At 50.4% G+C, this 24558-nt stretch overlaps 3 protein-coding genes across 3 annotated transcripts; all 3 read left to right on the top strand.

Moving 5' to 3' along the window:
* Positions 1-367: 367 nt before the first annotated feature.
* tlcd3ba (TLC domain containing 3Ba) lies at positions 368-8160 on the top strand. The gene is made up of 7 exons (XM_028987794.1): positions 368-737; positions 1779-1931; positions 2006-2089; positions 4408-4630; positions 4910-5005; positions 5696-5805; positions 6798-8160. Exons 2-7 carry the CDS (start codon positions 1807-1809, stop codon positions 7024-7026), a joined length of 867 nt encoding a protein of 288 aa, XP_028843627.1. The 5' UTR covers positions 368-737; positions 1779-1806; the 3' UTR covers positions 7027-8160.
* Positions 8161-8824: 664 nt separating this feature from the next.
* On the top strand, positions 8825-18700 carry mvp (major vault protein). The gene is made up of 16 exons (XM_028986436.1): positions 8825-9041; positions 9946-10110; positions 10292-10487; positions 10715-10970; positions 11059-11153; positions 12142-12378; positions 12465-12590; positions 15581-15784; positions 15859-16094; positions 16177-16374; positions 17024-17171; positions 17354-17565; positions 17641-17757; positions 17840-17966; positions 18116-18304; positions 18399-18700. The coding sequence occupies exons 2-16, from the start codon at positions 9956-9958 to the stop codon at positions 18516-18518; spliced, it is 2616 nt and encodes an 871-aa protein (XP_028842269.1). The 5' UTR covers positions 8825-9041; positions 9946-9955; the 3' UTR covers positions 18519-18700.
* A 974-nt stretch (positions 18701-19674) lies between these two features.
* Positions 19675-22316, top strand: LOC114794487 (trafficking regulator of GLUT4 1). Its single transcript, XM_028987064.1, has 5 exons — positions 19675-19895; positions 20658-20980; positions 21229-21524; positions 21696-21828; positions 21938-22316. The coding sequence occupies exons 2-5, from the start codon at positions 20737-20739 to the stop codon at positions 21952-21954; spliced, it is 690 nt and encodes a 229-aa protein (XP_028842897.1). The 5' UTR covers positions 19675-19895; positions 20658-20736; the 3' UTR covers positions 21955-22316.
* The last annotated feature ends 2242 nt before the right edge of the window (positions 22317-24558 follow it).

Raw genomic sequence — 24558 nt, 5'->3', positions numbered from 1 at the left:
TGCTCATAATGAAATGTGTCCTCTGTATTGAACCATCACCCTGAGTCAGCAGTGGGCGGCCATGACAGGCGCCCGGGGAGCAGTGTGTGGGGACGGTGCTTTGCTCAGTGGATCAGGATTCAAACCGGCAACCTTCTGATTACGGGGTCGCTTCCTTAACCGCCAGGCCACCACTGTCCCGCTATAATATTACACCTGACCGGTACACGACAACAACACACCAAAACGTGTCTGAATATACAAGAATACAAAAATGAAGAGAAACACGGCCACGGCGTGGCGGAAGTGCTGTACGGGCCGAGTGACGTGTTATGGGGACGCGGCCCCGCCCCGCCGAATGACACCGTGTGCCCGGGCGCCGGCGCCCCCTGGCGGCGGAGCTCCAGTTCCCTAAAAAAGCCCGTCCGGCGAGAGCGGCGCTGCGTCCACCGGCTCCGTCGGCCGCTCGGTCCCGCTCATCAGCTGCCTCGCCTCGCCGCGGACAGACGGACGGACGGTCGGTCCTCGCCGGCGTCCCCCCCCGCGTTTTCGTCTCCGCCCGGACGGAGAGAATCCCGGAGACGCTCCCCGGCGAATCCAGCAGCATGTGGAGCGCAGCGCAGCGCGGACTCCGCACCCCCGGACCCAGCATCGCGCCGCCGTCTCCCGGCCTGTGACCGGACTTCTCCCGGGCCGCCGCCGCCGCCGAAGAGGAGGAGGAGGAGGAGGAGGACGCCGCCGCCGCCGCCGCCCTCTGTGTAAATACACCGGCCTTCTCCTGCACCCCGTCCCGGCTCGGCCCTCATCCTCCCGGGCCTGCTGGGCTGCGGCGGTCCGCCTCTCATTGTTGTGTGTCGTGGGTGGGGGCAGCATCTCCGGTTCTCCTCTAGAACCGAGTAACGCCGCGTCTCGGCCCGAAAAGAGACGGGACCACGTGCGCGTGTTCGCGTCGTTCGTTTATAATTTCGGGTAATTTGCGCGTTTATTCGCCGCCCGGGGTCGCAATGCGGCTCTCTCGCCGCATCCCTCCTCCAGACACCGTGATATCGGACGGGATTTATTAATAAGTACGAGAGCAGCAATAATAATAATAATAACAATGCAGGAACGAGCCCGACCCGCGAACCGCCCCTGCCCGGCCTGCACACTAATCCCCCTAAATCTCCCGCACCGCTAATCCCTCGCAATTCTATTTCGGTTCGTCACTGTGTCCACAGTCCGGCCTTTTACTCCAGATCAGCAGATTCCGCCCGATTAATCGGGCCGATGAATCGAGGGGCGCTGATTTATTTATTTTTTATTTTTAATCGACGGGGCCCGGGGTGACGCGCGGGGAACCGGACCCGTCACGGCGCCACCCGCGTTACCGATATAGACCTCGGGCTCGTTAGATCGCCATCAATAATTCAGACACGCCCTTTCGTATCTCACCTTCGCGCACGCAAGGTCACCCGAGGTGACGCGAGGGCAAAGTTCACGCAGAACCGAGGGCACCGATCTGTGACTTTGTGTGTCAGCCCGACTTAAACGGGACCTTCAAGACGCGTGTGCACGTGAAGTAGTTGGACCGACACACCCGCTCGTCCGGCTACGAGACGAACTTGGTTGCAACGTCTCATTTCGTTGAAGACCTGTAACGATGTCCATGTAAAAGGACAAAGTGTGATTGGGACGAAGGTGGACACACACACACATGTCGCTCAGTAAATTGATTCCCCTCGTGTGCGAGTAATCTGGCACGAGGGACGGCATTCGGGCGAAATGGCCCTGACGGCGGCACTCGCTCCTCTTCCTGGCAGGCCGACAGACCAGAATTCCCCCGGAGCCATGCTGACCATCCTCGCCGCCGGATCCGTCTTCTTCCCCGGCCTCTTCCTGCTGTCCAAGCGGTGCCTGAGGCGCCTGCCGGGCCGGCGCTGGGCCGAGGGGGACGCGGTCGTCGTCTCCGCCAGGTAAGGCGCCTTTCGGGGACGTGAGCGGGGGCGAGGGGGGGCAGTTCCTGATCCCTGTCGGCTCTCCTTCTCAGGTTGGTGTCGTCCATTCAAGCCATCATGGCTTCCTCTGCCGGTTACATCATCGCGTCTTCCTGTGAGGACATCATCGAGGACCAGTAAGTCATGGCAACAGATACAGTTTGGTGTGTGTGTGTGTGTGTGTGTGTGTGTGTGAGTGTGAGAGTCACCTTGGGTCTCTCTTAATCTAATTAGTCTCTCAGCCTAATTAGTTTCATCCAGCGAAGCCGCGGCGGAATGCGGCGCGGGACGGGCCAGGACGAGGCGCCGGCGGCGGATGCTCCTTATTCACGTTGATGAATTAACAAACGACTCTGCTCGGCCGCTTGTCCTTTTGACCTGCCCTTACTCGGTTTCCCCGGGGTGTAAATTTGCCAGTCAAAGTCGCGGTTAGACGAGAGCGGCGGCCGCTTTGAATGAGGGACGGCATCGGTTGTCCCCGAGTCTCCGCCGTCCGCCACGGCCTGATTTGGGCTTTATGACATTTACATTTACGACATTTACCAGACGCCCTTTTCCAGAGCGACTTACAACCAGTAGTTACTGGGACAGCCCCCCCATGGAGACACTCGGGGTTAAGTGTCTTGCTCAGGGACACGATGGTAGTAAGTGGGGTTCGAACCTGGGACGAGTGTGTTACTTACTAGGCCCCTACCCGCCTATGCCGATCTGGCTCCGTATGTGCCGAATTCACACCCTCCGGGTTTCTCCGGTTTCCTCCACTGCACTGCTGACTTTGAATGTCCCCTATTATGAATATGTGACTTTGTGAGCCATATCGAGAAATCCAATACAACCAACATATTTAGTGTTTGGCGTATCAGGAGAAAATGAAGTCTGAAGCTTTGTTCAATATTGTCATCCTGAGTGAAGTGGAAGTGATTTATTTGCCACAGTGTGCTTGGTGAGCAGTGGGCGGCCATGACAGGCGCCCGGGGAGCAGCGTGTGGGGACGGTACCTTCATCAAGGGCACCTCAGTGGCACCTTGGCGGTTCGGGATTCGAACCGGCAACCTTCCGGTTACGGGTCCGTTTTCTTTACGCACTAGGGCCACCGCTGGCCATCATCAAAAGTCGCTTGATGAGATGCTCATTAACATGGGTGGACGATAGGACTGTGTTCAGCATAAACCTTTAGGACTGTTGGAAACCGTCCCCGTTGAGCAGTGTGTGGTGACAGCGCTTTGCTCAGTGGCACCTTGGCTGATCGGGACTCGAACCGGCAACCTTCTGATCTTTCCGAGATGACGCCGGTGAGGTCGGCTGTCGTTGCAGCTGCTCTGACCCGTTTAGTTTGTTTTTAGAACTCCAATTACACTCCAGCACTTTCAATTTCAAGCACTTCTGGTCTCAATCCCCCCAAAAATCCTTGCACAAACTTCTATTATAATTTTTTTTTTTTTTTATGTATATACTTCGACTTCACCCATTTGCACACCTCCACCCTACCTGTTACACATATTTTATGTTTTAGGTTAAAGACATAAAACTGTAATATTTGGTTATGTTTGCAATATTTGCATATTTACATTTAAGGCATTTGGCAGATGCCCTTATCCAGAGCTACTTACAACGTGCTTCCATGTTACCACGATGAAGTGATCAGTTCTGGTTCACTGGGACCCCCAACTATGAATACAATCTTTTTATTCAATATGTTGTAGATTCTATACAGAAGTCAGACAAGAAGAAGGTTACAAGTTCATCTAAATATTCTCTAAAGAGGAAGGTCTTGAGCTGCCGTGTGAAGGTGCTCAGTGACTGAGCTGTTCTGACCTCGAGGGGAAGTTCATTCCACCACCGAGGGGCCAAGACAGAGAAGAGTCTAGATGAGCGTCTTCCTTTTACCTTCAGAGATGGAGGGACCAGGCGAGCAGTACTGGAGGCTCGGAGTATACGAGGTGCAGTGTGAGGTGTAATAAGGGCTGTGAGGTAGGATGGTGCTACTCCATGTTTGGCTTTGTAGGCCAGCATCAGTATTTTGAACCTGATGTGTGCAGCTACTGGGAGCCTGTGGAGGTGACGTAGCAGAGGGGTGGTGTGGAGAACTTGGGAAGGTTGAAGATCAGTCGTGCTGATATTGTAGAGAAGGAATCTACATGAGCGGGAAAGATTGCTGATGTGAGTTGAGGAGGGTTGGGTGTCTATTGTTACTCCAAGGTTGCAAGCTGTTGTAGAAGGAGAGAGCTGTGAGTTGTCCAAGTAACTAGCAAGATCCTGATGTGGTGAAGAATCTTCTGGAATGAATATTAGTTCAGTTTTGGTGGGTTTTCATTGTATATTTGCAATTCTGTGGTCTGTAGCAGTCGCTGAAGCACTTCACTGCATATCATAACGTGTATGACTGTATGTGACATAAAATTTGAATTTTAATAATATTGAAACACACTGCCTTTTTCTTTCCCTCTGATTCCAGGCACTGGCTCACCAGCACCTACATCCTCTTCGCAGTTCCCTACTTTGTCTACGACATCTATGCCATGTTCATGTGCTACTGGTACAAGATGCAGGTCAAAGGTCATGAGGGGGACAACAGGCCGAAGCCCATGTGTGTGGCCATCAGCAGTTATTTGCGCCGGGAGTTCCTCATGGTCCTGCACCACGTCGTCATGGTCACCGTCTGCTTCCCTGTCTCCGTGGTAACTGCTGATTCTTTGTTGCTTCTCCCCCCCCCCCCTCTGCACAATTATGAAATCTCACAATTACATTTAAATGTAATTGTTTTATTATTCTGATCAGCGCATTGCACCACACCTGTGCCCTGTCGTCACTCGCCCCATCTGCTCTCCATCCGCTGGAAAACTGTCGCCGGTCGCGGTGCCATAGCAACGGAGCATTAGCGTCACCTAGCCGCGGAACATGCGGCCCACGCGGCCCACGGTCTCACTTCCCTTCTCCTGTCTGTTCCCCTGTTGTAGTTCTGGAGACAGGGCAAGGGGGATTATTTCCAGGGCGTCCTGTTCCTGGCCGAACTCAGCACTCCGTGTGTCTGCCTCGGAAAAATCCTCATCCAGGTAACGGTGACCAGACCTCCATTCCTGCTGCTGCGTCCATCTTCTCACTGTTAACATCCTCTGCCTGTTGGCTTCCCTTCGTTTCACATGTTTATTTTATTTATTATTTTTTTCATTTTTAAATCCTGATCTCCATGTGATATAAACAGTGATGGCCTTATGATCACTTGGCCTCAAAAAGGATTGATGTAATCAATAACCAATGTAATCAATCAGTCGGTTCACACAGGACAGTTTCACAATGAGGTGACCCCAGGGTAGGAGAAATGAACGAAAATACATTTCCCAGGATGCATTTCGCAACGGAAAAGCCTGGTTTGTCTTTAAGACAGGAAATGACGCGTGGTTTGGAATTTTATAATGAAACAGCAGTATTTTAATAATTAAGCTCAGGACCCGTTCAGCAACTGGTGAGAGTGAAGAGATGAATTCTGCTAATGACATGGGAGAAGCATGTAAACGCTGTACAAAGTGGGCGGAGTTAAAGCTTTAACTTGTACCTGGGTGGCCCGCCTCGGACGGGAACGGTTTTGTGTGAAATGTGTTTATTCTGCTGCTAACCTTTTCTCTGGCAGGCTTGTTGACACCGGCCTGTTCTGGGCTGGACGACTCTAACCGAATCTCTCTTGCTTCCTCACACACCCTCTCGCTCTGTCTGTTGCTCCGTCTTCCTGTTCCACGTTGCCTCAGTACAAGCAACAGCACACTCTCCTACATAAAGTCAATGGAGCTCTAATGCTGGTAACTTTCTTCGTCTGTCGAGTTCTTCTCTTCCCCTACCTCTACTACGCCTACGGCAGGTACGTCCTTCCTCTGTCGGTCCTCCTCACCCTCACTGTCTCGGCTGTCTACAGTTAGGAGAAAGCCAGATGTAGCGAACCGCCTCTTCAAGGGACATTCGAATATCAACCGACCGTGCATTTTATTCCGCTTACAAACACAAAGAAGCATATTTATTGCCTATCCAATCAGATTTGGTTAAATCAAGGAAAAATAAGACGTTGGAATGTAAAATAAGAACTTGTAAGTTTTTTTGCTTACATCTCACATTTTTTCCGCCCCTTTTACATTTACGCTGCCTCGGGATTCGGTTGAGTCTTCTCGGCTTTCATACATCTCGCGGTGATAGCTCCATTCCCTGGAACTCCTGTCACTCAAACACCGGCTGGCCAATGAGGCGAAGCCCCGCCCACATGAGAGATTTTATTTATTTATTTACTTATTTATTTAAGGCATTTATCTGACGCCCTTATCCAGAGCGACTTACAATCAGTAGTGTCCCCCTGGAGACACTCGGGGTTATGTGTCTTGCTCAGGGACACAATTGTAGTAAGTGGGGTTTGAACCTGGGTCTTCTGGTTCATAAGCGAGTGTGTTACCCGCTAGGCTACTACCGCCCTGAGATCTGTGCCAGAAACCAACCGAATCCCCAGGCAGCGTAAACGTAAAAGGTGCCGGGCGCGACTGACCAAACTAGCAGTGAAACGGAAAGTCTCACAGGCGAGAATGGGAAAGACGTTGGCAAAGCTCCAACCTCGTTTTACACTAAGACTTCTTATTTTTGTTTGATATTAGGACAGTTTTATTTCAAATTCTTGGCACGAATCGCATTCCGTACTTGCGTACTGTGCCACACTGTCCCTTTAAGAGCAGGTTTGGGTTTATTCTGAGTTGTGTGTTGATGTAGTTCAGCGTTTCCAGAATGTTGTGGTGAGATGATGATGATGATGATGATGATGATGATGATGATGATGTCAGGGTAAGTTTGGACCAGACCCCTCGTGTGTTCCAGGTACGCGGGCATCCCGGTCTACAGGGTCCCCCTGGCCGTGCCGTGGCAGGTCAATGTGGGGGCCGCTCTGCTGATGGCCCCGCAGGTCTACTGGTTCTCCCTCATCTGCAGAGGGGCGTTCCGCCTGTTCCGCGGGGCGTCGCGCCAACGACCACCCAGTGGCCCGCTGCCCCCCGCCAACGGATACACCGCCCTTCGCGAGGCGGAGAGAGAGACGGACACGCACTGAGGGGCCGAGTGACACAGTGAAACAGGAAAACAAAGAACCTTCTAGAATCCCGGAACGTCGTCAAGGATTAATCAGAGGGAGACGAGTTCTAACAAACCCTACTAAAGATTGTATTTAAAAATATGAATTAATCCTCTTTGCATCTAGGAATGTATCATACTGTACAGATGAGTTGCAATTGATCTGTAGAAGACCAAATTCTCACACCCAGTGGACACGTGAAGGAAGTTTGATGGATTTAAACGAGAATTTTAGAACTTTGTAGTGACGAGTGACAGGACTGCAGACCTGATTTCTTCGGCCTTACTTCCTCCCCGTCCCTCTATTACTCAAGAAATGGGAAAATCTGTTCCTCTCTGCAGCTGTGTATATACAGGATGTCAATTTATTTATTTTCTATTTATTTGACCATCTAGATGTAAGTTTTTTTAATTATTTATTTAGGGATTTTTAATTCACTGATAAATGTAACTTATTAGAATTCCACAGTGCAGCTCATTTCTCGAACCCCCGTGCCCTGCATCTGTAACTAAGCCACGCCCCCTGCATGGAGGGCGTGGTGACAGCTGCGCTCTGATAGAGAGCGGATCTTATCGCACAGAATTACTGCGGGACACAATAATCTTCACCACCAGTTGACATTTTCTGAAACCCGGATTAACCTTAATCTCAGACTACTAACCCCCCCCACCCCCCCCCACCCCGGTCTGAGGTTTTAGATAACTCTTCGTCTTCTGATTTATTAGTCACATTAAGAACAACACGTTTCAAACAGTCGGATGCTCTACATACTGATGAGCTGGGACCCTCGCTCGACACCGATGTTGTAATGATCAAGTGTGATTCTGACCATGATCATGGTTTTAGTCTGTACTGTACTCATCCAGCCCGAAGGCACAACTGTAGCTGTGAAGACCTGACTGCGTCAGCTTCGACGGATGGAAACTAGAGTATTATCATATTTGTATTCCTTTTTCCGGCTTTATTCCATTTATTTATGTGCTATGTATTTTTTTTTTTTTTTTTATAGAGGTTCCACCTGTAAATGAACGCGTGTATAAATGTGCTGTTGCTGTACAGCTTCTGAGCTCCTCTGTCACCTGACTGCCTGGAAATATATTCTGCTGTCCAGTTGCTCAGTAGCCTCCATCTGTTCTCCTGTCCAAGGTGACCCACACACCCGGGCCGAAATCTGATTACACACGCCTCAAGTTAGTGGTCTGAGGTGGTGGTGATGATGATGATGATGATGATGACGATGACGATGACTGTACTGTGATGCAATCACAATTAATGACGACTCAATGTCAAAATTCATGCATGGTCACGTGGCTTTGAGTGAGCCACGCACTAGTTTAATAAGAACAATGTGGGGTTAGAAGCTCCTTCGGTGGGCGATTCTTTTTTGTAGCTCATTGCGGAAATGGCGCCATCTGTTGGACAAATCCGCACAGACGCCAGAATTATTTTCATTTATGGCATTTATCAGACGTCCTTATCCAGAGCGACTTACAATCAGTAGTTCTAGGGACAGTCCCCGTGGAGCAACGTAGAATTGGGTGTCTTGCTCAGGGACACAATGGTATTAAGTGGGGTTTGAACCTGGGTCTTCTGGTTCATAGGTGAGTGTGTTACCCACTAGGCTACTACAAAATCTCTCGACCGATCTGAAGAGTGGAGAGAAATGTTAATAAAAACGCAATTTTGCTCGTTGTGTCAGAAATCTGAATAATTAGCGACTAAGGAAGTAAGCTTTGGATGTTTTTGACGTAACGTCTTGGCACGGCGCCGCGTTGCGCACAGTCTGGGAAGTCAGGTGCGCAGCGTCAGTCGCTCTTCCGGGAACCGGGCCGCGGCCCCGCCCACACCACCGGGGCCCCGCCCACTGCGCAAGGACACGCCCACCGTCGTCAGGCAGGCCAGAGGCTACAAAACGGCGGCGGCGCGCCGAGCAGGAAAAGCGGAGAGAACCGGGAGCTGCACTCTACTGTACTCTACTGTCTTCTTTCTGCACGGTGGGTGTCCCGCTTTATTCATGTTCAGTTCGCCAAAAAGGATAAACGCTCTTCTCTTTTGATTGAAGTTCAAGAAATGGTTTTACATTTTGCTCTGTTGTGTTGGATAATTGGTGTCCTTTGATTTCGTCAGATCACTTTTTCTAGAGCAGTTATTTGTTCTTGGGTTTCTGTTTAGTTAGTTAGTTAGTTTATATTTGTGGATTTATTTTTTGGTCGGGTTGCCACGCCCACTCCCCTGTAAGTTTGTCGGCGTGATAAAATGACAGACGCTCCCCCAGACGCACTTTGCGCCGCGACCACACCCCTCACCTGCCCTTATCGGCCAGTAATAAAGCTGGCTTTCAGCCTCTGCGCGTTTCGCAAGCCTTTTAAACAAAAAAAAGAGAGAAGTCACGCGGAATATGCGGCTGCTGACGTCACGCAGGCTTCTGTAATTTAATACACCATAATGCACCTCTCCCCACGGAGCCCCGTCCGGCCATGGAGTTGATCTCTCCACAGGCCTGGACCCAAACCACGTCCAGGGTGCTGCTGCTGCTGCTGCTGTCCGTCATTGTTTGTAGAAGGCGTCCCGGCGTCCATCATCCTGTCTGAATCGAATGAAAGCCCCGTCACACGCCGTGCTACCAGCTCGGCCTGTTCCGACTCATTTTTACTTCTACTGTACTCCACACGGTCATGTTTACTTAATCCACGACACGCCCTGGCGTTACTCAGAAACCCGACAGGCCTGTGTTCTTAGACTGGTGGGTGTGAGATGCCCTGCCGTCATGTCATGCCGAACAGATCCATGAAAAGGACCGGTTACTCCTTTATAAGCCTGAACGGCAGACTATGCAACGGTATTTAAATATGGTATAATAATCTTTTTTTAACACTTTTGTGTTACCGAATCGCTCAGGGAATCTCTGATGGCTACCTTCCGACTCCAGCAAGGGGAGGGGCATGTGGACTCCTCCATCATCAGGATTCCGCCCCACCACTACATTCATGTTCTGGATCAGAACACCAACATCGCCCGGGTGGTGACCGGACCCCTCACCTATATCCGGCAGGACAACGAGAGGTCTGGTTCTCAACACCCCCCCCCCCCAAAACCTCTACACGTGGTGATGAATTGCAGATGGACGGTCCACTTTTAATCTGGCCGGATTCCATTGATCTCAACATTTCTGAGATTGTCGGCGAAGGTTAAACGTTAACTGTACGTTGACTTCCCTAATCTGCTCTGTCCTCTTGTCCCCCAGGGTGCTTTTCTCCCCAGTGCGCATGACCATGGTCCCACCGCGGCACTACTGCGTCGTGCTCAACCCCGTTGCCCGTGACAACGAAGGCCAGGCTCTCTTCGACCTGGCAGGGCAGGCCAAGCTGCGGCACGCAGACCTCGAGATCCGCCTCACCCAGGACCCCTTCCCGCTCTACCCTGGAGAGGAGATTCAGCAGGTAGTCGGTCGCTCGCACACACACACACACACACACACACACACACACACACACACACGGTGCTACGTTCTACAGAGCGTCCTACATTTGCTCAAGTTTCCTGCTCAGGAACGCTGTGGCGTCAAGTGTGGTTTGAACCTGCGCCTACGGTCATCTGGTTTGTAGGCGTGTTTATTACCCACAATGCTGCTTTTTCCCTTGACTGTCGCTCTCTGCCTGTTGTTCAGGAAGTGACCCCCCTGCAGATCGTGTATCCGGACACGGCGCTGCGGCTGCAGGCGCTGCTGGACTTCGAGGAGGAGAACGGCGAGAAGAGGGTGGCCGGGGACGAGTGGCTGTTCGAGGGACCAGGCACCTACATCCCCAGGAAGGAGGTGGCCGTGCTGGAGACGGTGAAGGCCACGGTCATCCGCGAAAACCAGGCCATCCATCTGCGGGCCCGGAAGGAGGGACTGGACCGAGGAGGGGTGCGCAGGGTGACAGGTGCGACGCCTGCGCGCGGCGCGCCGCTACGCCATGCGTGAACCCCGCAAACGACGTGTGAGTGTTTGTTTGCGCCTGTGCGTTCCAGGTGAGGAATGGCAGGTCCGTAAAGTCGGAGCGTATTTGCCCGGAGCGCACGAAGAGGTCGTCGACATCGTAAACGCCTTCATCCTCACCGACAAGGTAACGCCCTGGAGCAACGGCAACATTTCAAGTTCAAGTGACCTTTATTGTCATCTCTTCTATATATTGTGCAGATATACAGAGAGACGAGAAGACGTGGCTCCAGTTTACACAGTGCAACATAAAAGTAGACAACAAAAAAACAGAAAACAGATGCGTCACATGAAATACAATATATACATAAATAGGATCCAGAATATACATTTTAGCTAAAAATGAAGTGTTAAAAAGTGACCAGTGATATATACATGTTTAGACCGTGCAAATAAACAGCAGTAGTGATAGTACAGTTATTGGTTTCAGTGCAACATGAAGAGGTAGTCCGTATAGCAGCGTGTGCATAACTGCAGCAATGAGGTGTAAAGTGCAGAGGTGCAACAGAGTTAGTCCGCAGTGCGAGTGTGTGTGGGGGGGGGAAGTATGAGAGCAGGTAGTGTGTTCAGGAGCCTGATGGCTTGTGGGAAGAAGCTATCACGCATCCTGGAGGATCGAGACCTGATGCTGCGGTAGCGTCTGCCGGATGGGAGGAGTGTAAAAATCACAAAAAAAGCCCAAAATCACATACAAAAAAAAACCCAACACTGTAGGAGAGAGGGAAAAAAGGTGGGAAGAAAGGTTGGGAAGGAGTGATGCAGAGACACAACACAAATCTAACACTTACACAAGCGTACACATTGAACAAACAAATACAAAATGTATAAATACATTATAATTTTTCTTAGTCTAGCACCCAACAATCCCCGAGCATGCTCTTCAATGACAAGTCTGAGCCTTATCAGGGCTCTTAGTTTGTAAACTCGATATTCTATAGAAATCGAACGAGAATTGCTGGTGTCTTCCTCTTGTAAGTCGCTTTGGATAAAAGCGTCTGCTAAATAAAGTAAAGTAAAGTAAAGAGAGGGACGCCCTTCCAGGGTAGAGTGGGCCTGCAAGTGGTGTCAGTGCAGGGCTGGGGACAATCTGACCCTTCTGGATCTCCGTCCCTCAGAAAGCGCTGCACGTCCGCGCCCTGCGGCCGTTCCGCGACGCCGGCGGCCGGGATCGCCGCACGGGGGAGGAGTGGCTGGTGACCATGGCTGACCGGGAGGCGCACATCCCCTCGGTCGCCGAGGAGGTGGTCGGGGTGGTCGACGTGACCACGCTGAGCAGCCGCCAGTACTGCGTGGTTCTGGACCCCGTGGGGCAGGATGGGAAGCCTCAGCTGGGGCAGAAGAGGGTGGTGAAGGTGAGTGGCCAACCCCCCCCCCCAGCTCCGTAATTTACCGCAACGCCGGACCTTCCGCTGATCTTCCTCCTCTGTGCCGGCGTCAGGGCGAGCGCTCGTTTTTCCTGCAGCCTGGCGAGCATCTGGAGAACGGCATCCAGGACGTCTACATCCTCTCCGAGGAGGAGGGGCTGGTGCTCCGCGCGGTGGAGGCCTTCGCCGACACGGAAGCGGTAAGGCAAGAAGAAACCTCTGCACAATCAGTACAGAATATCAAAAAAGGCCAACCAGAACACACACTCAGTTCTGGAATCTTCCTACATTGAGGCAATGTAAGAAAGAGGACTCGTAATCGGAATGTTGCCGGTTCGGATCCTAATCCGCGTGAAGTGATTGTCACATGTGATACACAGCACACGGTACACACAGTGAAATTTGTCCTCTGCATTTAACCCATCACCCTGTGTGAGCAGTGGGCACCATGACAGGCGCCCGGGGAGCAGTGTGTGGGGACTGTGGCACCTTGGCAGATCAGGATTCGAACCGGCACCCTTCTGATTACGGTGCCGCTTCCTTAACCGCTAGGCCACCGCTGCCCTGATGAAGGTACCGTCCCCACACACTGGTAGTAAGTGGGATTTAGGGCTTCAACAACGAATCGATTACTAAAAGAGTTGGCAACGAATTTCCTAATCGATTCGTTATGTCGCGCGACGCGGAGACGTTTGATTATTAAAAAAAAAAAAAAAAAAAAAAAAACTTTATTTGAGCGCGGAGCGGAGTGAACACACTCGGTCTCACTCGCGCACAGATGCTTGCAGAGTTTGGCGCCTCATAGACAGCGCGGAGCAAAAAAGGAGGTAGAGGACAGATACATGGCCGAGGCAGAGAAATCTGCGCGAAAATATGCAAAAGCGACACGCCACGGCACGGGAGCCCCACGGCAATGATCCAGCACCTGAAACGCGTGTTTGATGAGGAGTAAGGGAGTTCAGCAGCAGGGTAAGTCGCTACAGAATCCTACTTTAGTTCCGTTTTGAAGTGAGGAACGTAATGTCCCTGGTGCTGGTGTTTAACTCGCCGCGGAGGACAACTAGACGGGGACTTACAGCGCCACCTACAGGTGTGGAGGGGGGATGAAACAGCGTTCGGACTGTTCTCTGCGTCTCCGCGTGGACGACTCGCCTATTGTGTCCCTGAGCAAGACACTTAACCCTGAGTTGCTCCAGGGGGACTGTCCCTGTAAGTACTGATTGTAAGTCGCTCTGGATAAGAGCGTCTGATAAATGCTGTAAATGTTTACCCGTCATCCAGCTTGACAAGCATGACAAGTTAGCGTTAGCTCGGTAATAACAGTAGTAAAGCAGGGGTGCTATAGTTACTTTGCATTAAAAGACTAAAGACATGTTTTTATTCACTAGCCTTTTTTGGACCATTCATTTTTCAATATGTTGTCATGTATAGCTACACTGCAAAAATAGCTTTTCTTACCTAGTAATTTTGTCTCGTTTCCAGTCCAAATATAAAAAAAATCTTAAATCAAGATTAATAGACAAGAAAAACAGCATGAGAAAATTAAGTGATGCTTAAAACTTCTGTTTGAGATTATATCTCATTAAGATTAGTTTTCTTACCCCATTGGCAGATAATTTTGCTTGTTTTAAACAAACAATCACTTAATTCTGAGATGTTTCATCAGAAAAACAAGACATCATTTCTTATGCTGTTTCATGTGTCTAGTAAATGTATCTTGATTTAAGATTTTTTTTTTTGGTCCTGATTTGGACTGAAATCAGGACAAAACTACTAAGTTAGAAAAGCATTTTTTGCAGTGTGAGAGTCTATATTTGGTAAAGCATACATGTGTATGTTTTTTGTGTTAGTCCATTTTTTTTATTTAATTATTATAACAGCTCAAGGAGCAACATGTTTGTGCACTTTCTAAAGATTTTGGTTCTGTTTTTGAATAAAGGGTTGGAAATGAATGCTTTTTTAATTTATTTTTTTTTTTTAATCTTATTCTACGATTAATAAAAAAACAGACAGATTAATTGAATATTAAAATAATCATTAGTTGCAGCCCTAGTGTGATTTAAAGTGAAAGTGAAGTCACCCTGAATGGGTGGATGGGAATCGGGATTAGAACTGGAGACCTTCTGATTACAGGGCCGCTTCCTTAACCGCTAGGGCCTCCTCTGGGTCCTCTGGTTCATAGGAGTGTGTGTTGTACCCACTAGGCTACTACCACCCTACAATACAATACTGTTGCTACCACCCTTCTCTACAATATCAGACGAATCTGTCCTTATGTCAACTGGTTCAGTCCTTAGTAATCTCACAACTGGACTACTGCAACTCTATGTACCATCCAACCTCTACATTTCATACGAAATGCAGCAGCACCTCCCCAAATTCTCCCACACCGCCCTTCTGCTATGTTCCTCCACTGGCTCCCAGTAGCTGCACGCATCACATTCAAAATACTGATTCTGACCTACAAAGCCAAACATGGAGTAGCACCATCCTACCTCACAGCCCTTATTACACCTCGCACTGCACCTCGTATACTCCGAGCCTCCAGTACTGCTCGCCTGGTCCCTCCATCTCTGAAGGTAAAAGGAAGACGCTCATCTAGACTCTTCTCCGTCTTGGCCCCTCGGAGGTGGAACTTCCCCTCGAGGTCAGAACAGCTCAGACCCTGAGTATTTTCAGATGGCAGCTCAAGACCTTCCTCTTTAGAGAATATTTAGATGAACTTGTAACCTTCTTATTGTCTAACTTCTGTATATAAACTAGAACAGAGTGAATAAAAAGATTGTATTCATAGTTGGGGGTCCTAGTGAACCAGAACTGATCACTTCATCGATTGAAACATGGAAGCACGTTGTAAGTAGCTCTGGACAATGGCGTCTGCCAAATGCCTTAAATGTAAACGTGATGGTTTAATACAGAGGACCCGTTTCACCGCATCACCATGTCGCTGTGCTGCAGTGTTTCACAATGACAGTCACTTTCACTAAATTCTTCTTTTCCTTCCCTTCTTGACCTGTTGCTTCTTTTGATCCATTGCGTTTGCCTCCCATGTGTTCTTTGTGTTGCTTGTCTTTACCGTCTCCCACTCACCGTGTAGGCTCAGCGGGTTCTAATTGTGCCTGCCAGGCCTGCCGAGCAACGCTTTGCCATTATTTGTCTCAACCGCTCTGTCCCCCTGCCTTTCTGCCAGCAAGTGGACGAGGACGAAGACCTGGACGGGGCCAGCAGCAAGGCGGGGAAGACCAGAGTGACCCGCCGCCCGGGAGACCGCTGGATGCTGCGCGGGCCGATCGAGTACGTCCCCCCGGCCACTGTGGAGGTGGTGCTCCGGCAGAGGGCCATTCCCTTGGATGAGAACGAGGGGATCTATGTCCGTGACATCAAGACCGGAAAGGTAGGCCCAGGGTTCTTTTGGTTCTGATGAGGGCGTGTGCGGTGTGGTTCACCCGTTCGTCCTCCACCTGTCAGGTGCGAGCCGTCATCGGCCACAGCTACATGCTGACACAAGACGAGGAGCTGTGGGAGAAGGACCTTCCCTCCAACGTGGAGACCCTCCTGACCTCGTCCAGGGACCCGCTGTCCGACCGCTCGGACCGCGGGATGGGGCTGGAGAGGAAGGAGCGGGACCGGACCAGAGTCGTGTCCTACAGGGTGCCCCACAATGCCGCGGTGCAGGTTTACGACTACAGGGAGAAGAAAGCCAGGTGACGCCTCGGTCGGTGGTTTCGGGGTGAAACGCCCACCTTCACAACTTCTTCACGTCCGTCCGCCTTGCTCCGCACTCAGGGTGGTGTTCGGGCCGGAGCTGGTGATGTTGGGTCCAGACGAGCAGTTCACCGTCCTGTCGCTGTCCGGAGACAAGCCCAAGCGGGCCAACGTCATCAAGGCCGTCTGCCTGCTGCTCGGGCCCGACTTCTGCACCGACATCATCACCATCGAGACGGCGGACCACGCCCGTCTGCAGCTGCAGCTCGCCTACAACTGGTACTGTGTGTGTGTGTGTTCTCCGTTTTTGTAGACTGACACGAGCAGAGACTGAACAGGCTGATCCGGAGGGTGTCCTCTGGACCCAGTGGAGGTGGCGAGTGACTAAGCGCTCATCCCTGTTAGACAACATCTCCCACCCCATGCAGGAAACTCTGACAGCACTGAGCAGCTCCTTCTGTGGCAGGCTGCTGCACCCACCATGTGGGAAGGAGGGGTTCAGAAGGTCTTTTCTTCCAACTGCTGTCAGGCTCTATAACAAAGACCTCACAGCTGACCCCACACACACACAGACAAACAAACACACACTTCAAATGCACCACGTTATTTACCTTTACAGCATTTACCAGGCGCCCTTATCCAGAGCGACTTACAATCAGTAGTTACAGGGACAGTCCCCCTGGAGACACTCAGTTTAAGAGTCCTGCTCAGGGACACGATGGTAGTAAGTGGGCCTTCTGGTTCATAGGCGAGTGTGTTACCCGCTAGGCTAACTGTACAGGTGTACCCATTGCACATGTGTAGATTTCAATTGTACATTGCCACTTATTACCTCTGCTTCTACCCACTTTCTGCCGTGACAAGTGCAATTTCCCACTTGTGGGACTAATAAAGGTCGATCTCATCTTATCTGTCCGTTTGTCCTCAGGCACTTCGATATCGACGTCAACAAGGCGAGTCCTGGCGACGCAGCCACCCTCTTCTCTGTTCCTGATTTTGTGGGTGACGCCTGTAAGGCCATCGCCTCCAGGATTAGGGGCGCCGTGGCGTCGGTGCAGTTTGACGATTTCCACAAGGTGATTCTGACCCTCTGTCCCTCCAGTCAGGAACTGGTCACATACGTACAGAAATGTCCTCCTCCGGGATAGTTTGGCTTCAGGAACTTAACTAGAACCTGAATGCAAGATTCCGGCTCTTTCTGCAGTAAAAAAGGAACTAGAAACTTCCTGTTCAATCACCCAACCTTCTCCAACCTCAGAACTCCAGCCGGATCATCTGCTCGGCCGTGTTCGGCTTCGACGACAAGATGGCGCTGCGCAGCAGCCTGCGGTTCAGCCAGAACGGCCTGATCATCAGCAGCGTGGACATCCAGTCGGTGGAACCGGTGGACCAGCGGACCCGAGACGCGCTGCAGAAGAGCGTGCAGCTGGCCATCGAGATCACCACCAACTCGCAGGAGGCCGCCGCACGGTCAGGAGCCACCCGGGTCCCCCCCGTCCCCTGAACCCCCTGCAGCTCTGACTCCGCCCACTCTCGTCCTCACAGCCACGAGGCCGAGCGGCTGGAGCAGGAGGCCCGCGGCCGGTTGGAGCGGCAGAAGATCACGGACCAGGCGGAGGCGGAGCGAGCCAGGAAGGAGCTGCTGGAGCTGGAGGCCCTGAGGTATCTAGACGGGGATTAGTGGCGGTAAAACGTTGTTGGTCGCTGCGCTTGTAATACTCTGTGTGTGTGTGGGCGTGTCTAGCGCTGCAGTCGAGAGTACCGGCGCTGCGAAGGCGGAGGCACAGTCCAGGGCGGAGGCTGCTCGCATCCAGGGCGAAGCTGCGGTGGAGGAGGCGAAACTGAAGGCTGAGGCTCAGCGAATCGAAGCCGTACGTCAGTGTTTTGGATGGAGACAATGAGGACGGAGGAGATTGAGGGCGTAGGGGATGGAAAATCTCCATCACGGGAACGTTTTCCTGTTCTTTGTTACAGGGTGGTGAAACGGGGGCTGTGTGTGTGATTCTGTTCCTTCCTACAGGATGCCGAATTGGCTCGCCTGGCGAAAGCCCGTGAGCAGGAGCTCTGCTACAAGAAGCAGATGGACGTCCTGGAGGTGGAGAAGCAGCAGAAGCTGGTTCAGATCGAGAGCCTGCGATTCGAACAGCTGGTGGAGAGCCTGGGCAAAGACACCCTCAAAGAGATGGCCAGGGCGGGGCCTGAGCTGCAGGTATGGGGAAACCCTTCGCTCCTACGGAGTCACTTTCACTCCTGGACTAGCTGAACCGCGGGTCCGAGCTTCTCGTCTCTTCTCCTCTCGTCAGGTGAAGCTGCTGCAGTCACTTGGCCTGCAATCCACTCTGATCACCGACGGATCTTCGCCCATCAACCTGTTCAACACCGCCAATGGCCTGCTGGGGGCGTTCCAGAAAAAGGAGGAGTGAGCATCTCGATGCAAAAGGACGGAGCTCCGAGAACTCTGAACTTCTCAAGTGAACGGGTCTTTCCTGGTTTCAGAGAATTATTTAGTTTACGACGTGCAGGTCACTGCTGCTCACGTTCTGGTTTTCTGTCCTTCTCTGCCTTTTATATTGCACCATCAACCTTAAATAAAGCGAAACCTGTAGCTTTCTGTTTTGTGTGGTTTTTATTGCCTGCAGTGACTCAGTACGATGGACTACCGTAATGACACTAGTATCACTGGAATTCGCCGCTTCTCCGCTTTTTTTTTTTTTTTTTTTTTTAATTGCGCAAATGGTCTAAGGGTTACGGTAGTTTCGGCGCAATTCTGTTCGACGTCTGCGCGGTAAAGACGATCGTTTCTAAGCGTGAGAAATGCCATGCGTGGCGTGTGAACTTGTTATAATGCGTGTGACTTGAGGGCCCTGATGGTGGCTAAGCGATAACATCTCCCGCGCCATGGAGGAGAGTCCACCAGTGGCAGGTTCCTGACCAACAAACACACACATCCAACACACTACAGTGTTTTTATTATGTGCAACATGTATTTATATCCACTCTGTACATATATGCATAAATATATTCTATGTGTACTTACATTTTATATATCTGCATATATTTTTATTACTGTATTTAAGTAATTCATTCCATATTGTTTATTTGAATAGGATATTTTTTTATACTATACTGTTGGCATAATATTTGTTTATTTTGTTGCTGCTATTGTATAAATTATATATATAAATTTCCCCCTTAAAATCTTATTTAAATCGCAGATTGTTCTGAGGGTAATGAGGTTGATTCCTGCCACGTAGGGGTGCTGCACGGAGCTCCGGTTTTACAAACTCGTGGTCCTAAGGGGCGTGTCGTGGGGGCGTGGTTTCAGCGCTTCAGCGGGCACGCCCCCCGGCGTTTCAGGGCTGAGGATACAGCTCGTTACTTTATTAATTTTCAGCAATTTTTTTGTATAAATTGGTCCGGATTGTAAATAAGGCAAATGTCGTGGCGCGAACAGTTACAGAGTGCGTTCAAAATGAAAACGAATGATGAATAAGACGAAGACGCTCTGTGAGAAGACACACACACAAACACAAACACACACACAGGTTTTTATATTCCTCTCTCTCTCTCGCTCGCTCGCTCACTCACTCTGTCGGCTCAGGAGGGAGGGGGCGCGTGCACGCGCACACACACACACGCGCACAGACACGCACACGCAGGCGCGCCGCCGCTCGGCTCCGTCCACCAGTAAGACCAGTACGTGGTCCAGTCCCCCCCCCCCCGGACCCACTTCACACGTCCGGAACCAGGTCGGGATTCCTCCTCGGGGGCGATGAACGCCGGGATTCTGTAGAATAAAGGTGGGTCCGTGCGCGCTCCACCTGGACCGGCAGCTGATGTGTGCGGCGTGGGTGTGTCCCGGTCTGTGTGTGTGAGTGTGTGTGTGTGCGCGCCGCTGCGCTGCGTTTTCTTCTCTCTTTCCGCAGCGAGAGCGTCGTTGTTCTTCATTAAAACGTGTGCGCGCATCATTTAAACAGGAGCGCGCTTTAATTAAAAGGGTTTCGCACAAATGAACTCTTTTTTTTTTTTTTTTTTTTTTTGTAAGTATGTGTGTGAGAGAGATTTAAATCTACTGCGCTGCCCAGTGGCCTGTTTGTGTGTGTGTGTGTGTATCAGGGTGTGTCTGCTGCTACAGAATCCCTTTTATCTTTGTTACTGCACGCTTTGATAAATTAAAATATATATATATATTCTTCCCAGCCTCGTTTTGACTTTTCCCATCATCCTTCTGAAATCATGAATATGTTAATGAGCAGCAGGGCTGCAGATGGATCTGATCTTCATTAGTGAATTTGCTGGACTAATGAAGATTCCGGAACATCCTCTACTTCCCCATATAGCACATTACATGCAGGATCAGATAAAAATAGGAGCTAATTATGCCTTGTTCTGTATGTCAAGCACTGGACATGGGTTAAAAAAATTTGCATAGTTTTAATTCTATGCATAATTTGCATAATATTTTTTTTTTATTCTCCACTTGTGGGACTAATAATGGTTTATCTTATCTTATCAATTTCCAAACATTCAAGTGTAATTTGAAACAATTTGATTTTTCACAGCCTTCTACTCAGTTTATTAAAAACAGAAGAAGGGTTCAAAACCAACAAGAGAACAAGCGGCAACTCCTCCCCTTTCGCCATGGCTCTGAACACTGATGCCAGCCAATCTGTTGCTGCCCCTGGTGGTGTGGAAGAAGAACAGCAGGTCGACCAGACAGCCAATCACCAGCAGGGGGTGGAGTCGGGCTCCACCCAACCAGACAGCACCAACCAGCAAGCCCCAGCAGGTGCAGACTCCGCTGCCACGGTGCCTGACCACACCTCCAGCTTGGATGCCCCGCCCAGAGACCAGTTAACGGTCATTTCGGAGAAGATGGAGACAAGTAAAAATATTCAAATATTCCAATTTTTAGAGGAAATTGCTGCATTACTACAAACATCTCTGATTAAATTTCTGTTTTCAGAAAATTAACGGATATATGTAATCATAAAATATTTCACGATTTGTGAATTCTACTGATTGAAGTGACACCCTCTTGAGGAGCATTTTGAATTTTAACACAGGTCATATATGAGCCGCTTTTGAAATAAAATCTCTGTACTGGCAGTGATTTCGGATCCTTCTCTTTAGATAATGGCGTCTGTCCAACCGCTGTGGCCGCTGTGGCCCCGGTCACTTCCCGCTCACCCCCTCGCCAGCAGCACGCCAAGCCCGCCCACGCAAACGGCCGGGCCCGTCTGGGTAGCCGCTCAGGGTCGGTGAGCTACGCGGGGTCCCCGCGCCCGTCTCTCACCCGCCAGCCGAGCGCCGCCACGGAGGGGCCGGTCGACGCCGCCAAGCCCAACGACTACCTCATCCTGGCCATCCTGTCCTGCTTCTGTCCCCTGTGGCCCATCAACATTGTGGGGCTAACCTTCTCCCTCATGGTATGGGCGTGTGTGGGGTGTCCAACCGCGGTAACACGCACTTCGGCATGTTGAGAGTAACGTTTGGAGGACAAATCACGCTCTTCTCAGGAAATGTAGATATTTGGGTGAATCACTTTTCACTTTTTGGAGTCTCATTCATCTCCTTTCCATCGTTTCTCTTTCGTCCAGTCCCGTAACAGTCTGCAGCAGGGCAATTTGGATGGAGCTCGCCGTTTGGGCCGAAATGCCAAAGTCCTGTCAATTCTCTCATTGGTGGGCGGGGTCTGCATCATTGCTGCAGCCATAGGCCTCAACTGGGGGCGTAAGTATCACGAATCTACGTTATGGGTGTGAAGCGCGGACATGTGGGAGGCTGTATCATTCACTCTCCCATCTTCTAATTTCTTCGCCTGTTGCTCGCTCTGTTCCAGTTATACTCAAGTCCTGAGGGTCCCCATGGCAACCAGCATCTCTGAGCATCTGAACGAAAGCTGCACTCCTCTGTCATATGCCATTGCCTCATAACCCATCATTCCGAGCAAACTTTCTCCAACCGTCTCCATGGTTACCAGACCAAAACCGGACCCGAGCCTCCATTTGTCCACCTCAGCCTGAGGAAGTGACCTGCCAGCGTTCCAACTCAACCCCCAAGTCCGTTGAATGTACAGGATGATGTCAGCAGTGGCTGAGCAGAACCTGCTTATCGAGGGAAGAGGAGCTGTTTCATCCATCGCTCTGACCTGTCGGCTACATCATCATGAAATCTCAAAGCTGGAGCTCCGGTTTAAAAAAAAAAAAAAAAAAAAAAAACGTACCGGATGGGCATCTGGACCGCACAAATTTATGACCGATGTTCACGAAAAAAGAATTTCGTACATTCCAGCTTTCCTAATTAGAGAACAGGAGAGATGAGATCTCCACCCACTGACACCACCCTGTGTGATGAGATCAGGAGCAGAGGGAGTTCAGACCCACAAGCCGTCAATAACGCTCTTTTCACTTCCTCTCTTTCTGGCATCTCAACACGCCGGTGTGTGTGTGCGCGTGTGTGTGTGTGTGTGTGTGTGTGTGTGAATTCTTTCCATTGTCAGACACACCCATGCACAGGCAGCAGCCCAGTCCCATTGGCCGAGACGGCGTTAGAGGCCTGCTGTGATTGGAGAGTGGGGAGCGGGGGCGGGAGGAAGCGCAGCGCTGCAGTCCTTTTGTTTTTTTTCCGCCAGATGGGGAGGTGATGGAGGGAGGAGGCAACTGCAGTCGAGATTCGCTCCAGTGGACCAGTCAATTCGCCCAGACTGTGGGAAGACGTGACCGGTCCGATAAGGTGGATTTCTGATGAATGTATTTGTATTTGACGCCCCTCCCTGCAGGAACGTCGTGTGATTGGCTCTCGTGCTGCCTTGTTTACGGCCCCCATCCCGCCTCCTCTCCACCTGCAGCAGCTTCCTGTGTTATATACTCTCCTGTTTACAGCGACTTAATTAGCCACGTCAACCACGTCTCCAGATCCTGTGCCAAAATGTGGAATCTGTGCCAACTGACCAAGGACAGTTCTGTCTTTTGGCTCAAGGAGTGTGTGTGTGTGTGTGTGTGTGTGTGTGTATGTGTTTATGCGTGTTTATACCGCTGCCAAGTATTTTCACGACGCGTCACGCAATCTCACCACATTCGTCTCCACATGGCATTTCAGCCTCTATGGAACATTAAAAATGTGATGCCAGTTGATAAAAACCCTGCTTTTAGTTTTTACAACCCAAATGGCATTGGGTGTACTCATTAAATGAATACCAGAGAGAGTACATTCTAGAAAACTTTACAAATGTCTTATACACGCCCTAATGAAAGTGGAAAAGAAGTGATTGTCATTGTGATACACTGCAGGACGGCACATGGTGCACACAACGAAATGTGTCCTCTGCGTTTAACCATCACCCTTGGTGAGCAGTGGGCACCATGACAGGCGCCTGGGGAGCAGTGTGTGGGGACGGTGCTTTGCTCGGTGGCACCTCGGTGGATCGGGATTCGAACCGGCAACCTTCTGATTACCTGGCCACTTCCTTAACCGCTAGGCCACCACTGCCCCAAATGAGAGTTTACATTGCAGAAAGCGTACATATTTCCATTTTAAGAAAGTTCAAAGCTACTAGATAAACGCAGACCATTATTTATGGTACATGAAGTGGAGATAATGCCGCGTGGAGACAAAGGCCTTCCATTCTGCCCTGTATGGCTCTTTTTGCTGCATTTGCTGTCCGTGCTTGGGCCATTTCTCACGTCTGGCCATGTGACGTGGCGCTTTGTCCTGTAGCACTTCGTAAATCTTTCTTATTTACCAGAGGCCGCGCAACCTGCTTGCGAAAGAACCACGTTTAGAAGTCATGGGATCCGGAGGCTCCGCCCAAACAAGCAAAGGGGCGGGGCTGAAGCCATGCGTGTGTTTTGACTGTAGCATGCCTGCACAAACCCAAACATTTTGTACATACTGATGTACATACATGCGTGTAATATACACATATTTATATATATTTCTACTGTTATCCTTTCTGCATCTGCTCACGACGATGACGAGTATTATTATTACCATTGTTAATATTATAATACCCCTCGACTGTTAACATTAGCGTGTTTTCAATGATTGTTCAGTACTTTCTATGTAAAACTACAATATAGCTGCACAAACTCCTCGTTTTAATATACAGACTTTTGTATTTTTAGCCTGAGATCTGATCTGATCGCATGTTTACACGTCCTTATGCTGCATTGTGATATTTATCCCTCGAGTGATTCGGGCGTTCTGAGTTTCTCTCTCTCTCTCTCTGTCCTTTCCTGTGTGCACCACGCTGCTCTTCTTCCTCTTCTGATGATGATAATGTGAATACCACTCGTATAAACTGACAGATATTGTGCAGATTTGCCTGTGCATGCCTTAATTGACTGCTTTGGGACTATCCGGGTGTACGTATGACACGCCGCCGGCCTCGACTGGGCGTGTCCGATGAGCCTCGTGAATAAAACCCAACTGATTCACCTCAGTGCTGCTTGTGTGTGTGTT

This window comes from Denticeps clupeoides, chromosome 7, assembly GCF_900700375.1.
Source record: "Denticeps clupeoides chromosome 7, fDenClu1.1, whole genome shotgun sequence".
NCBI classification, from domain to species: Eukaryota; Metazoa; Chordata; class Actinopteri; order Clupeiformes; family Denticipitidae; genus Denticeps; species Denticeps clupeoides.
The sequence above is the reverse complement of the archived record's forward strand: the minus strand, read 5'-3'. Positions and strand labels throughout refer to the sequence as shown.